Source organism: Caenorhabditis remanei, chromosome X (genome assembly GCF_010183535.1).
Source record: "Caenorhabditis remanei strain PX506 chromosome X, whole genome shotgun sequence".
In the NCBI taxonomy this organism is placed as follows: Eukaryota; Metazoa; Nematoda; class Chromadorea; order Rhabditida; family Rhabditidae; genus Caenorhabditis; species Caenorhabditis remanei.
In genome coordinates this window covers 5,191,161-5,207,507 of record NC_071333.1, presented here as the reverse complement: position 1 = coordinate 5,207,507, position 16,347 = coordinate 5,191,161, and the positions used below count along the sequence as shown (strand labels likewise).

General features: G+C 37.6%; 2 protein-coding genes across 2 annotated transcripts; both read right to left on the bottom strand.

Moving 5' to 3' along the window:
* Positions 1 to 5,457: 5,457 nt before the first annotated feature.
* GCK72_022989 (uncharacterized protein) lies at positions 5,458 to 5,983 on the bottom strand (the record flags this gene model as incomplete). The annotated part of the gene is made up of 2 exons (XM_003105685.2): positions 5,458 to 5,835; positions 5,882 to 5,983. 2 exons carry the CDS (start codon positions 5,981 to 5,983, stop codon positions 5,458 to 5,460), a joined length of 480 nt encoding a protein of 159 aa, XP_003105733.2.
* A 5,912-nt stretch (positions 5,984 to 11,895) lies between these two features.
* Positions 11,896 to 15,277, bottom strand: GCK72_022988 (uncharacterized protein; the record flags this gene model as incomplete). Its single annotated transcript, XM_053735165.1, has 11 exons — positions 11,896 to 11,938; positions 11,996 to 12,211; positions 12,263 to 12,729; positions 12,779 to 12,952; positions 12,996 to 13,349; positions 13,398 to 13,692; positions 13,742 to 14,026; positions 14,077 to 14,406; positions 14,487 to 14,756; positions 14,827 to 15,039; positions 15,114 to 15,277. The coding sequence occupies 11 exons, from the start codon at positions 15,275 to 15,277 to the stop codon at positions 11,896 to 11,898; spliced, it is 2,811 nt and encodes a 936-aa protein (XP_053578731.1).
* Positions 15,278 to 16,347: the final 1,070 nt, after the last annotated feature.

The window sequence follows — 16,347 nt, the reverse complement described above, 5'->3', positions numbered from 1 at the left end:
TCTGGCACTGCGTATATTATGGAATCGGTGTCTGAAAATTGAAAATAAGTATATTCAGTGTTGTTTTTTTTTTCCTTACCTGTATATATTATGTTTTCACCTCCAACTCGTTCCATAAAATCGTAGAGACGGAGACGTGCATATGATGTGGTGAATGAAGCGAGTTGCATTGCACTAGTTTTCAAGCTCTGCATAGTTTCTGGTTGTTTTCTATATTTCACAACCAGAACGTCATTCACACAACGTACAATCGAAATTATTACGTTTGTGTCATAGACAAGCTTCCAAAATTCCATCGGGTCTATGATGATTTCCGTGGCATCTCGATCAACATTTTGTGCGAACTTTCCCCACTGAAAAACAAAAATTAGTGTTATGATTATAGTACGGTTAAAAACTTACCAATGAATTCAGCATCAACTTGGCAACAGCTCTTTTTCCTGGATTCTTTTTGAAACGGTTACGGTCAGAAAGATGGATGTGTTCCTTTTCCAAATAAGCATCACAGAACGCATTTTTCTCTTCATCGGTTTTGACATTTGACGGCCAGCCTGAGCTATACTGAAAAATAAAATTTTAGTGAAACACTTTTTTCAAATCTAAAACTTACAATTTTTTCTTCCATCATCTGGTTGATAAATGATGTAAATAGGCCTCCTTCTCCATCAGCATTGTTTTCCACCCAATGTTCGTATTTGATACCCTGAAAATTATGATATTATAATGAGAAACATTTTCGTCAACTTACATGATACACTTCTGTGATGGTATATCCTACGCTTAACGCCTTTTGAATTTCAACAGTTGTGAATGTACCATTGAATGATCGCTCTTCGTTGTTGTGTACGCAATCCGTTTGACAGTTTTCCTTGCAACATTCTGAAAAAATTAGATTTAAAACTGAAATCTCAATAGAACTTACGCTTACAAAGTCCAAACAACAGTTTACCGCCATATTTTATAGGTAGTACCGGTAGTCGTAGGTGTCGTGGTGGTAATACGTTGCAACTGATAAAACCTCTGAATGTGATGTGTTCAGGAAGAGTGATTGGTGTTTTGATAGTACTTCGTGAAACATTCTCTGGGGCTCCGATTGGATATGCTTCGTGCTTCATGACGGTTGGATAAAGACTGTAAATATTAAAATAATATTGATTTTAAAAGTAAAAGTACCTGACAACATCCAGGTAGCGTAGAACCTTTTTGAAGTTGTTGGCCTGAAGTTGAAATACTTCAGTTCTTCCCCCGGCTAACGATTTTTCACTTTGTAGAATATCCTGAAATTCTGACATTAGTTAGTTTTTTTTTAACCTAAATATAACTCACCACCGGCTCATAGTTTTCGAAAAAGTCGTGCATTTCATGGTTTTCAGCAAGTTCCTGATTCACTTCACATTCCCAAACAACTTTGACTGGATGTTTCCGTCTCAAATAGCTTAACCGTTCCTCATCACGTACCCAAATCTCTTTGGCACTCATGTCGCCAATCATGGATTCTTGAGAATAACTGCAACTGTGTGCATGCCAATAGCAACCCTGTAAAAACTATAATTATTTTTGTTACTTGTATGAAATTACTCACAAAGAACTCAATCACCAATCCATCGGGATACTTTTCGCATGGTGAAACAAAACCATCTACACGATACTTTCCGATCTGAAAAAAATTAATTAATTTTAAATCTAAAATATAAGTGATTTACCTTTTCTTCTCCATACGTCGTTGACATGCCCAGTGAAACATTTTCTTTTTTACTGAACCATGCCAAATATTTTTGACTTATTACGGAGCACTTGATGGAAACCGACGGTTTTACATCTAAAACGATTGGTTTTTCTGGGTCGAGATGGTTTCGACGGAACACTAACGCAGCAGCTGACGCGGCTGTCGTGGATTCCTGAAAGAAAAAAAAAAAGTATTATATGGTACATTAAAAAGAAACTTACCTCCAAAAGACATACATCTGTCATTGTCTCGAACTCTTTCTCAAAAATGTGCATAGCTTTGGCGAGTATATACACATCGTTGTAGCAATACCTCATGATCTCATCAACAAAATTGAAAGTTTTGTTTGATTTTCTTTCACTTTCAAGAAAATTCAGAAGTTGTTTCTTCCCAGAAGAAGATTTGTTCTCCAGATTGTACCACTTGTCTTCGGGAATACTGCCATTATAGTTGTAGTGCTCAGGTTTGATGAAGAGAACCGGAAAATCTCTGAAAAGTAACAAATTATTACATTATATAGTCTTTTTGTGCTTACCCTTTGACTGAATCCACTTCAAATGATTTTCCCAATGAGGCTAGACTCATTGTTAAAAATTTCATAGAGTCCAAAAGTCGAACGTCGTTATACTCGAGAAATACAAGCTTTGTTCCTTCCAAAATTAGTTTTGGCTTTGCAGTGTTGCTTGCAATTATGTTTTCCAGAATGAACTGTGCATCGTACCTGAAATATGTACAAGAATTTTAAATGTTGAAAATAGTCAAATTACCCTGAAGCATTGTGTGCCACAACAACTCTTCCTCTGTGGTGATCTGCGAATAACCATTTTGTCATTTGAGATCCAACATTCACATGACGGTTCTTTGATGTGATGCATTCAATTATTTTTAGACGACCATCTGGTGCACAATGTTCACATGTTTCACTTTTCAAACTCTGTAGACACTTTGGTATGTTGGCTGAGCACTTTGGGCAGCAACGGAGAGCCACGAACAAAACAGGATGCTGCTGTCCAGTTGATTCGTCGGCTCTGCTCTGAAAATTAAAACAATGAACATTAAAATTCTTGGTTAGACTTACCTCAATATCGAAATAGACTCGTTTCCTTGTCAACTTCTTTTCATTCTTCACCGATTTTGGCATATTACATTTATGAGGTGTTGTTCTTTTACAATTACATCTGGAACACCACTTTGCCCCACATTGATGATTGTTCTTTCCTTTGTTTGTATAGTAAATGCCATCGCACTTCTTGCAAACCGCTGTGTAGTCACATCGACTTTTACCTCCATTCGGTCCTGAAAAATAAGTATCTGTGATTATCAACATAAAACATGTTCTTACCTTTAGCTATGTGGTTTTCGTAGCATTGGATTGATCGAAACACAACAGTACATCTTTCACATTTCTTTTGTTCTCCTTCCTTCACACCTGGACAATTCTTCTTACCACACAGACGATGGAGAAGGGGACAGCTGTAGTGCGTGACAGCGTTTTCTGTTCTACTATTGCACAAAAAACAATAGTAACTGGTTTTTAGTAAGGCGCATATACTTCTCACACCGTTATAATGACCGTTGCTGAGGTAAAGCACGAGACTTTTTTTCTCTCCAACATATGGACCTCTATAGTAAGGTGTTGTTGAGTTTTGACAAAACACAATTATCTGGTATTTTCCAGAAAAAACAGTTTTTTGTAAGTGATCAACATCTATAAAGTCAAAATTGTTCGATTTCGTCATTTCTGCTTCCTGAAAATAGAACAAATGATTAGTGTGTTTTACTAATTAACACTTACCTCTTTCATGACTTTTACAGCCTCATAGACATCAGAGCACATTCCCGGTTTTTTGTAAGTTTTTCTTATCGAACTTCGGTATTTGTTGTAATCTTCCAAAGATTTGCTCTGTTTCCATTGGTGATACATAAGCGATTGATGAAGTGCATGGAATAGACAATCTTCCAAGACTGAAAAAATCTAAAAATTATAAACTAATTGAGAATGGTTTACCTTCATTTGGCATCATGTTCGACCGCGTTGTTTTATCTGCTTTCTCCTTTTCCAAACTTTCTTCATGTTTTGGTCGTTTCTCAAAAGCTGTGAGATCCATGACGCTGCCTGTGTTAAACTTTCGTTTTCCACTACCTGCTGGAGGGTTCAAGTAGGTGATTCGCACAGAAATGTTTGGGGCATCTAGTTCGAGTGGAGACCTGCTTGACTGAGACATTCGTGACATGCTCTCGACAATTTCACTCGCCCTGACTTTCTTAATCTCACGAAAAGTCAATCCTACAGCGTCGAAAATTTCATCAGACTCAAAAACTAAACCAACTCTTGTTCGAGGTGTTTTGAACGGATCGTGTTTTTTAACAAGTTGTACTAGGGTATCTGCAAACGTTTCTGCACATTGTGGATCAGTTGTCAGAGATTTCGATAGTTGTAGAGCAAGTGTCACTGTCTCGACCGTGCCATGGTAGCGTCCACCGGCTTTTTCACTGGTTTTCTGTACCACGCGAACACTAGCACCTCCTATTTGTTCCTAAATTATAGTTTATTACATTAAATTTAATGTGATAATAACTTACCTCTTCTCCAACTCGTAGCCTCGTAGTTGATGATGACAGCTTGGAGAGCATCACAGAAATATCAGAAAATAGTTTAAGGAGAAAAATAAATGTTCCTTATACAAGGGAAAAAAGTAGGTATGAATGAAATAATAACGTTTAGCCGTGCTTTATATAGTGGTCTTAGCGTCGGGAACATCACGAATATTGGTTAAAATAACGAATATGGTCATTTTCACGGTTACATACATGTTCCACCGTAAACTCTTTGTTTTTCCATTATTTTCACAAAATGACGATGAGTCATCATTACTCTAACTCTGAATTTCACTGTTTTTCCGTATTTTTAAAGTTTTCTCCGTAATTTTGAAAAATTGGTCTTCTCAGCAACTTTTTGGTATCTCACGGCGTTTTTTGAGTTTGCTTAATGTTTCAAGCATACTTTATTTCAAAACCGCTCCATGACATGCATACATACAGAAACATGATGGTTACATACCAACCACTTTTTTTCTGTTCAAATGCTCAAAACAATGTCGTTTCTGCTTTTTACAGACAAAAACTCTACAAACTTTTGCCTCTACAACTTTAGTCTTTTTTTTTTCACTTTCATTCAGAATTTTTGTAAGCGAGTGGTATATAACAACAGTAAAATACAAAAGAGAACCTTCACAAAGAAGGTTCGATCCCTGGTATGATTTTCAAAAGACAAGGTTGTTAACCAAAAAGCGAATGTTGCTTACGAAAGGAGTAGTGTGTTTGTGCTTTACATGAGCGCACATTCTCATTCAACCCACAGTTTATTGTTGGAAAATAGAAACAATCTTCAAATAATTGTTAAAATTGTTCCAATGCAAATTCAACATATAGGAAGATTTAGTTATGTGCATCTTAATTTTTCTTTTTACACTACAAAAGTTTTCAACAGAAAAATCAGATTGAATCTTTGGTGGCATGATATATCAGAACAAAGAAATATCAAACAAAAGTCTTGTTCACAAAATACAACAAAATATGAACCAAGAACGAAGATCTTTGTGAGAGCATGGTTTATCTCACTATAACACTTATGGTGGGAATGTAGCACCAGGTACAGTATTCTTTCTAGTATGTCGTGTTGCGTACGGGTTTAAAATATTTATTTATAAGATATTTGTAAATATAACAGTTTATGGAGAAACAAGATAGGTCAATTTGATAGTAATATTTGGGGTGTTCAGTTCAAGGTCTTGTCCACTATTTTCCAAGCAGTTTGAAATAGTTTCACCTGTGATAGCATTGAGTTTTCCGAAACAAGTACCAAGTGGTTGATTTCTTTCAGGCGATTCAATGGAAACAGAGACATAAATTTTCGGACCAGAGAATGGATTATGCATTATAATAAGATCGTGTACACATTCTCCAAACGCTTCAGGTCCCAATGGGTCGACAGTGATGACTTTCGACAACTCGGTGAACAATGAGATGGTTGTGACTGTTCCACGGAATGATCCCTGAGCTTCATCGACAGTTTTTCTCAGAACGTTGACTGGTTCTTTCTTCAGCTCCTGAAAATCAAAGAATGAACATTTTCAATCAAAAAATAGAACTTACCTCTTCAGACAAAAATCCCACAGATGTTTCTTTTATCCACTCCACCAATGTTCTTGCTTGATTTCCGGTGGATGATTCGTTGTTTTCTCCAGATGTACTCATTGTGGGCAGTATTCGAAACTTGGTTACAGAGTTGAATAAATTTAAAATCAGAAATAGGAAAATCACACAATATTTAACGGGAATAGAAAGGTAGAATAGTTTTTAGTGCTCAATGTTGGGATATTTATAGTTTTCACAAGCTCCGCCCCTTTTGTTGTTACTATTATGCGCAAAACGTGGAAAAATAGTGCTTTGAGCATAAAAAGCTACTTTATTGTTTGGTTTCTACTAGTTTTCACAAGCTCCGCCCTCTTTGTCACTACTATTGCAAGCAGAATGTCTTGAAAACGTGGAAAAATAGAGCTTTGAGCATAAAAAGCTACTTTTTTGTTTGGTTTCTACTAGTTTTCACAAGCTCCGCCCTCTTTGTCACTACTATTGCAAGCAGAATGTCTTGAAAACGTGGAAAAATAGTGCTTTGAGCATAAAAAGCGACTTTTTTTCTGGTATCTACCGACAAATAACGCTCGTACCCGTTTGAAATTCTAGATTACCCGTATTGTTATATGAACAGCTATATTTAGCAAGACACAATCAATCTTGTCGCCATCAGTACATCACAATATCAGTAAGAGCTAAATTGTCTACAAAACAAAAAACTATATTGAAATGGATTTCATGTGAATTCTTATAGTACAGACAAGTGGCAAAAATCACAAGTCTTATAACACCTGTCTGATTATTAGAACTAATTTAGAAAACTATAATATCAGGAATGAATAGAAACAACTTTCCCATTGACGATAAAAAATACATGGATGAAACTACATTAAAATCAAAAACAAATAATTAAATAAATAAATGAATAGTCGAAAAATAATAAGTCAAAAAGTCGATAAAACAAATTAGTAATATGAATAATTGAATAAGTTGATGAAATAAATTAATTTAAAGTTGAAAATAAAGTTTAAAGAATATTCTATTCAATAAGTTTGCTAAAATAAAGCAAAAATTAAACAAAAAACAAATAAAATAACATGAAAACACTCAAGTAAAGTGATTTTAGTGACGTCATCCATGTGGTGTGTTAAAAGCCCCATGGTATGCTACCCTGTGTGTACTCTAAGACCCATCCTTACTTCTCTTATGAGAATAATTAAATATTGAAATGATGTAGCATTTAGTTGTTCAACTTATCGGGACAGCATATCAACCGAAAATGACACGAGGGCACTTAGAGAAGAGAGATGGATGAAGAGAAAGTGTGAGCAGATATTAGTTGTTTTGAACTCTCAAAAATTATTAATACTCAAATAACACCTTATGTATGTATGTAGTATGATCGATACTCACACTTTGAGCCTACCCGATGAATTTTTGGAAATGCAAATAATCATCAATCAAAAATTTTGAACTCAAACAAGGAGAGAGAAAGGTCTTGCGAAAAAATCGATTAACTTAATTAGAGATTTTTGAAATACAAAAATACTTCAAACAGAAAACTAGCCGATTAACTGAAAAACTCTCACTGAACTTTCAGAAGATATCATAAAAATGCAAGATGATAATTCTCCAAAAGTACACAGCGGGAATGTTTGTCGTGATGAGAAAGGCATTCTCAACTTTTTGAAAAGTGCAACGCACTTTTATCTTTAGTGCAAATGCCAAAGTCAGAAAAAGGTATTATTCATATATCAGTAAAATGAAATCCCGCTGTGAGTTGCACGTCTCGAATTGTGGTGTTGATGATATCAGATGTAACCCGGCTGCATTTTTTTAAAAGTATACAATTCAACTCCCAGACCACGAAAGAAAAAAAGGTCATATTTCACACTGATATAACAGGGAGCTCGAATAACAATGTGAGTTAATTTTTGAGTGAGAAAAAATACACGAATTTAATGAACCAGTAAAACGGGACATCGAAGTCTTGATTAATTTTGTACTACAAATCATTTTTGAAGATCCGGTTTAGTTTTTTTTTCAACTCTCATAAAGCACATGAGTGTAGATTTCGTAATTACTGTTTTCTCTAGAAAGTTGAAAGTGAAGTCAAAAATTTTGAATTTTGAAACAATTGTAAACAAAAACATGCACAAACTTTGACAGATGTCATAATAACAGGAAAACATGAAACCCTTTCATGATATTTACCGCCACAATGCCGACACCGTTATGCTCCTTACTACACACCAAATATACCATAAAACTTCTATTAGAATGGCACCCCGAATTGCCTCTAATCGAACACAACTTCATTTGTTTATCAAAAAATCAAAAAATTTTGAATTTTGATACAAAAGTAAACATAAACATGCCCACGCTTTGAAGAATTTTATAACAGGAAGAACTGAAAAAAAGGCGCCCTAGACTAGTTTATGATAGTTCACGTTACAGCACCAACACCATTATGGCCATACTACACACCAAATATACCGTAAAACTTCTATTACAATGACACCCCTCCAAGGATGACTCGAAAGCAAATAAGACCAAAGCAATTAAGCGTATTTGAAAATACATGAGCTAGTTATATCTTTACTAATAATATTCAACAGATCCGTTTGTGTATTTGTTTGTCGCCAGCCATAACTCCCTCTGTACTGGGCCGATTTTTATGAAACCTGGATAGATAGATTGGAAATGTGTCTTAGTTGATGCCCGAACTTTTATTTTTTCAAAAATTTCAAATTTAACGTCTTCTGGAGACGATTTCGATTTCTACAGTAAAAAGCGCTGACAAACGGTGTGTCCCGACAGGGTGGTAGAAAGCTCAAGATATCAACCTAACACAACTGACTCGGTGTTTCTTGACTGCATTCTCGAGAGCGTCCCGGCCGCGCGTGTTTGGTGTAGTGGGCAACGCAGATGGCTCTCACGGTTGGGGGTGGTGAGTTCGTTCCCGCCAGGTAGGAAATGTTTTTTGGTTTTTTGTTTTGATAAGAACATAGACAGCCAGTATGTGAAAGTTGTAAATAACTTCGGTATAGTCGAGATTTCATAGATCAAAATGGTTAAGTAATCTTCACCAATCTTTTGACACTGTTCACACCGCTACGATTCTATCATAATGAGTGATTGAGTTGCAACTTTGACGGCGTTCAAAAAACTAGAATCTCACAAAAACCGTGGCAGAATGGCAGTTTACAATAAGGCTTTTGCCCGCAGCTTCATATAAAAAACTCAAAAGACTGTAAGTGCATTTTTTAAAGAAGGGAATAGGAAATCCGAATTTCTAACAAGGGAATTGACTTTCCGTGTGCCTTGAGAAATCTCTATAAACCCAGATAGTTTCGAAGTTGCTCTTTTTATAAAAGATCTTAGTGTGCCGTATTTAGAAGAAAGAGGCGAGATCGCCGCCGACCAATCAAAAATCAAAATTGATATTTCAATGACCTCTTCACGTTCGAAGAAGAAAAAAAGCAAAGTTATCAAATGTTTTTTCTGGAAGAGACCTTTAAAATAGTTCCTGTGAATTTAGGATAAAAAATCACTGAGAAGAACTGTGAGTTCCTATTAGAAAAGCAGGGATTAAGTTACGGAACGGACTGCTCAGAGTTAACAAAAACTACATACAAAATAAGAAAATTTTCATACAATATAGAAGTAAAAGAGAAAGAAACCGGGAAACCCTTTTTTCTCTGTTGCTTATCATTAGGTTCGGGTCTACCATTGAATCGCGCCTGATCGATGACGTTTTCAGCGACCCTATGGGTATGTTAAAACTTATAGTTTTATTTCACCATACGAGGAGGGAGGAGGGAGGCGGCATCGCCGCCGATCAGTAAAAAAGTGATATCTGAATTATTACTCGCTTTTAGGGAGGTTCAAAAACCGCTCATTCTAAATTCCATATTCCATCAGGATAGAAAAAGTCATTGAGAGATTTTACATTAGTGCTCTGCCGGAACGGACTGCTCAACTAGCGAAATTACCAACAAGATGTTGAAATAAATGGAAGAATGCTACTCAAGTAGTGGTGGTTTGTGAATAAGCAACTTTGTCGTTGCTCGGCTACCTAAAAAAATGAATTCTAGGATGAGAGTTTGTTAAAACACCGTCTTAGTCTGCCATATTACGAGAAGGGAGGCGGCATCGCCGCCGATCAGTCAAAAACTTCAGGAAGAATACTTTGAATCCATTTTTTGAAGATGTGAATAGAAAAGTCTTCAAGTTCTTGAACTTTGGTAAAAACAAATGGTCTTAGTCTGCCATTTTCCGAAAAGGTGAGGCGGCATCGCCGCCGATCAGACAAAAAATAAAATCTCATATCGATATGATCTCTCGCCTTTCGGGGAGGGAAGAGAGAAAAGTTATCAAGTTCACGTAAGATTGTTTTGAAATAAGGAAAACATAGGAAGAAAGTTCAAATTCGAAAATTCAAAAACAGATCATTCTATATTCCATATTCTATCAGGATAGAAAAAGTCATTGAGAAAGTTTGTAGAATTTGAGTCTGAAAAGGAGAGATTTTATAATTGTGCATTGTCGGAACGGACTGCTCAGCTAAGAAGCGCCGCAGGCGCTGTAAAACTGAGAAGGGTGGTGTAGGGAAGGAGGTTTAGTCGCCGTCAGGCGACGTAAACCGACTGGTTTTAGAATAAACAACAGAATTAAAATTTACAAATGACAAAAACTATAGAGAATAAAGTGCTCAAATTCAAGAGTTTTGAAATGCAGAAGTTGTTCAAATGGAAGCTTTATGAAGGAGGACAACAAGTGAATGAGGCCTCACGTTCAATAAAACTGCATAAACTGAAAAATCCGCAAAAACGTATTCAGTCAGTGAACTATAATATCAGAAATTTTCAGATAAGACGAAAATAATGTTTTCCGAAAAGTACACTTCTGAATACTTGTCGTGATTATAAACAACTCTGCCTGCTCTCGAAAATGCAACTCGTTTGAAATTGGAAGATGAGAATGATGCACGGGTCGACATTTTCTTTTATGGTTTGCAACCCAATGGACAAATAGAAATATTGAAATTTAAAAAACTGGCATTATCACGTTCGTACCACACATCACTTTTTGCTAAATGTGATCTCTTGGAAAACAAACGGAAAGCGCGTGAGTATATATCCTATAATTAATGCATACATTTTTTAAAAAAAGTTGAAAAGAAAGGTTTTAATTTCAAGATGATATCAACCAACCTTTTCATCATAACAAACAAAATCAGAAACAAGACCCTGATGAAGTTAAATGGAAAACTCTTTTAAAATTGTTACCAATAATAAAAAAGGGGACTTTTTTTCACCTTTCGATTGACCGCTGGATTGGTCTTGTCTTGGAAACTTTTTGGTAGAAGTGAAACTTTTATCGTAGCCTCATGTTACAAAGACGGCGGTATCTTTTTTCAACCACGTTTGCTGGACGTTTTTCGCTCACCCACTGTGTCGCCATCATTATCAATTTGATTAGCAATATCCAATGCTCCCTCAAGGGACAAAACTTCAAAATTTGGAATAAAATCGAGCAAAAATCGATTGGACATCGAAACTAAATACCGAGTCGAGAAATGGGCCAAAATTAATTTTGGCTTTCAAGCGGAGTTCAGACCGAAGGAAATGGAAAAGGTACCCAATAAACCGGAGATAGTTGTATACCAAACCGTTGCACTGATTGCAACCAATTTCAATTGACTGGAAAACAAGAGACCCATGCACACTTTTGCACGCGTTGGGAACCAATTGTTTTAATTCTAACCCTGCTCTGAACTTGAAACAATACAGCGGACTAAATTCATCGAGGTCAACTCGGAAATATAAAACATTAGCATAGAAACGACCTACATAAATGGCACAAATGGACCTATGGGAAAAGGGGGCTTAAAATATATAAAACAACTCGGGAGAAATGGGGAACGAGTTCAGAGGGGGAAACAAAATTATAAAACAAGGACATCGTGTGAAGATGAAACTGGGTAGGTGATGAATGGAGCGGAGTGGATAGAAGAGGAGCAAAATGGACTAAGGAGATGGAGGCAAGACGTCTGGGCAACCCACGCGGCATCTGGAATGAAAAACGTTGAAAACCCCAGCGAACCTAATGGAACGTATTAAAACTTACTCGCACTGTCGCCACTCTTCTGGGTTGTCCACTGGACTATCCGATGCAAGACTGTCATCATGGAAGTATGCGGTGACCCTCTCACCAATCGCAATGTTTTTCGAGGCATAGACAGCAATTCGTGGTATGATCGGGTGGTTCTTGAGTACACGGCTGAGAGTCTCGATAAACACTGCATTGGGAGTAGCAGAGTGTTGGATAAAACGCATTGCGTTACTGTAAGAACAACATTAATTATTACTCCAATTTCTTCGAATTTTTACTTACCCAATTCGACGTGAAATGATTGCCATATCAGGACTAAAGATAGAAAAAGTCTTGTGGAATGGTCCGTCGTTCAACTTCAACTGCGAAGTACAATCCAAAGAGCTGGAATTGTCAGGCTTTGATCTCTTAGCCAGTGGAGAGTCAGACGGATCTTTCACTTGGTTCGGGTGGAGGAACAATTCTCCAGCCAGTTCGCCAATCAGTTCTCCTGCTTCAATCTTCTCGCCAGCAATCAGTTCGAATCCTTTCGCCTCATCGTCACACATAATCACGAGCATCTTTTTGCCACCGTTTTGCAGACGGCGTCTGGGGCAGTTGCGAGTGCATCCACAATCGGATGAGCACTCAACAGTTACGTACTCATCACCAAATGCGTGTTCGTCTAGCTTCTGCAGTCGGCCCATTCTATCCGGAATACAGAGCTTGGTGTTCTTTCCAAAGTGATTGTGAATGAGCATTGCTTCGTACTGAAAATAATTTTTTCATTTTTTGTCGATTTTGAATAATGTAACTTACGGTAAGATTGCATTTGCAAGACTGTGGAGTCTCGCATGGCGTTTTTCCAAGTTTGAAAGTGTTGTTGGTACGAAGAGCCGTTTGAAGATGATTATTGAATAGGTCGTCAAGAATGCGAGTTTTTTCGATGCAGTGAACGAGAACGTCATGCAACATCACGTGCTGAGTCACAAACTGAAAACATGATTTTCCTAAAGAAAATTGAACTAAAACTCACTGTGTAATTTGGAAGGGGTGTAGTTGGACCCGTGAAACACATATAGTGAACATTTCCTTGTCCACTATCTTGTTGGATCTTGGAATGAAAATATGTGAGGTCCTGAAGAAACCAGTACCGATTGGAACAATCAGTTCGAAGAGCAGGAGTCATGAATTGCTCCAATTCAATTAGAGCTTTCATCTTCTTGTCGGAGACCTGTCTCTTTAGAACCTCTACATATTTGTTTCTGGTTTCCGCAATTTCGTAGAGCGTTTTCTCATGATTTCGGAGATGTCCAACGGGGAGGTCGAATATGTGGAATGACTTCCAACCAACATACAAGACGGGCAATCGTCCCTTTTTGGCACCTCCCTATAAATACGATTTAAATTAAACAATAAAAACAAATATGAACCATACCTTGAAAATTGCTTGAATTCGCCAAAGTTCTGGAACCTCTGGATGCTCGTCGGTTTGTCCATACTTTTGGAGAGCATCTTCTCCATGAAGCTTTTTGAACGGGATTCCAGGAATGTTTTGATATTCCACAGGAACTTCCACACCTTCCTCTTGTGCCACTTTGGCTGCATGGCATCCAGTGGGAAGCTTTACCACTAGCTGATTCACAAATTTGATACATCCCATCGAGTACCGTATATCTTCGAATGCGATACCAATCACGGTAAAGACTCGTCCGTCAAATTTATGGGTCGACCTGAAACATTTGGAGTTCGTAAAATGTAATGGAAAAAGGGAACACTCACATTTCGTTAGATGACAAGCGATTATCGATGCCCGAGTCTCTATCAAAATCCGAAATGATGTTGAAGATATACGGGCACGAACCATCACGTTCTTCTGGGATTCTCTGTGAGATGATACACGTCATGTTGTCATCAGCCGTGGGTGAGACTTGACTGACTTTTTGAATAGGAGTTTGTGGTGGTGATCCTGCATCAATATCGATTTGAACATTCTCTTTTTTGACAGCCCATGGGACACACCGAGTGGTAGAGCTGCGACGACGTGATGATGGGATATCACTAGTACTGTAAAACAAAGTTTTACTTAAACCAATTTATTTTCTAGTGATTCTTACCTTGGAACGTCCTTGTTCTCTCGAGCATGTGAATCAACTTGGTCGTTATCGAGAAAGACGCAATCGTCATCAAAGTTGTGCTCCTCAATTGAAATTTGTCTAGATTTCGACATTGAATCATGCCGAATAGTGCTCAGATTGCGTGATGTTGACGATCTTTTTCTCGATTTCGACGGAGTTTCCTTTTTGACACAAGCCTGTGTAGATGGGGCAAAAAGTCCAACATTATGAAGTTTTTCCACTTTTTGTTTAGCAGTCATCATGTCTTCCTTTTGACGGTTTAGCTTGACTTCGTCGAGCAACTTTCTTGTTTCTCTAACTTCTCGCTCGCTGCAAAACATACATTTTATTCTAAATGTTTCGTTTTCGTTCATATCAAATCTGTCAAACTGATTTCTCAACTTTCTTACCTGGGCCGCCGAAAACCGAGAAAGATGCAGTCCCTGTCTTCATTTTTGTGTTCGAGGGCTGAAACATGTCTGGGTTTTGTCATGGAATCATGTTGAGTAATGTCCAGATTGGGAGAAGGTGGCTCTATCTTTGTCCGGATGGACAGAGTTACTGATCTGACACGAGCATGTGTAGATGGAGCAAGGCGTCCAACATTATGGAGTTTTTCCGGTAGTTCGATGATTTCGCAGTCTGGATCCGGAACCAAGTCACGGTGTTTCGGGATGCTACTGCAATAACACATCATCTCAATGAACCCAATTTTCATATCAAAACTTTTTTACTTTTCTTGCCACGTACCTCATTATAAGATCATCTTTTCTGCGGATCGAGGCGCTTTCCACGACGCGAGAAATTTTTAGTTGTGGACGAAGTGAATAGTGAATGTTGTCCTTGAGGAGTTGAGCGGCAGATACCCGCTGCATCGTACGTTCGAGTTCTTCCGGGGGACTATTGGTGTATGGGCGGAGAACATGCTTTTTGCTTTCGTCTGACAAGCAATCAAACTGCTTTCTGGAAAGAGAAGGATTGGCAATATATTGTTGGTTCTTTGAAACTATTATGGAAAAATCTATCAATTCACTAACCTGAGCTCTTCTCCGAATTGTGCAACACACGGACGATTCGAACGTTCGGCCACTCTTGCTGAACGGAGTCCAGAATCCAGATGAACGTTCTCCGGTTTGATTGCGACGTTTGCAAGTGGGGTCGATTCGATGTCCCGTCCGGGAATCGGTGGTTTCGACTCCATGAGAGGTCAAGCTGAAAAAAAGAAGATGAGTGTTAAGAAAATATCCTGAACGAGTTAACTGCAGGTGCAAAACTGACAAAGCTTCAAGAAAAAGACGAACAAATTATCAAGTATCTGTTTGAGCAGAATGAAATACGCCTAGAATGCAAAAAAAAGACATCGGTGCTCGTTGGCAGACTCATTTTACACTTTCAGATGGTTTAGGACAAAAATTATCATTTCCGACGAAAAATCGATGACCCAATTAGAAATGCTACACGCGAAAATTTGATTAGTCAGGGCAGCTGGGCAGCTCACAGATTTCAGCGATGCTTTTATGCAGTTCAACAATCGTCGTGTAAATCTTGGTAAAGATGGAATACAAATAAATATGCATCCAGACGCTTGCCGTGGTCACCCATACCAATTCATGTTTGATGCAACATCTATTCTCTACATTCTTCTCGTTTTCTCGACGTTTTCATTTTTTACGCCGTGTTAGTCGTTCTTTCTTTGATACTGTCAATTATCCGCAATTCTGCTCTGCCATTCGTGGTTAAATAAATTTTTCGTGACTATTAGTCGAAATGCTTTTTTAAATATATAAAGAATTTTGAATATGATATCGTTGTCAAAAAACGACATGTTTTATCAATTTCCATTTAAGACACATTCTCTATAAAACTTGAGCACTGATTCGCAAAACTTCCGCTCATACGGTTTAATCCCCGCCTCTCGGAGTTGTTGCACTTGTTTTTCGGTTGAAACATTGAAAACTGACAAAGAGATTTTCAAAAAAGCTACGGATTGAGTCGGATGAGCTGAAATTTTGGGAATAAATAGAACACATATAGTATAGTATTCTGACGAAACCTCAAACAATTTGGCAACATTGAACTTTCACTTCATGAGTATACGTTGCCTTTTTCAAAAAATTGCATATTTTGTTCAGTTGCAAAAATACGTGCCCCGGAATTTTCGAACACTGCCTATAATCCTCCAAATTTTATGTAGATTCCGATGTTAAAAAGGTCTCATCTTAATCAACGTCGTATTTTTGAGTTATAAGCAAAACTTTGGAAAAACCCCGA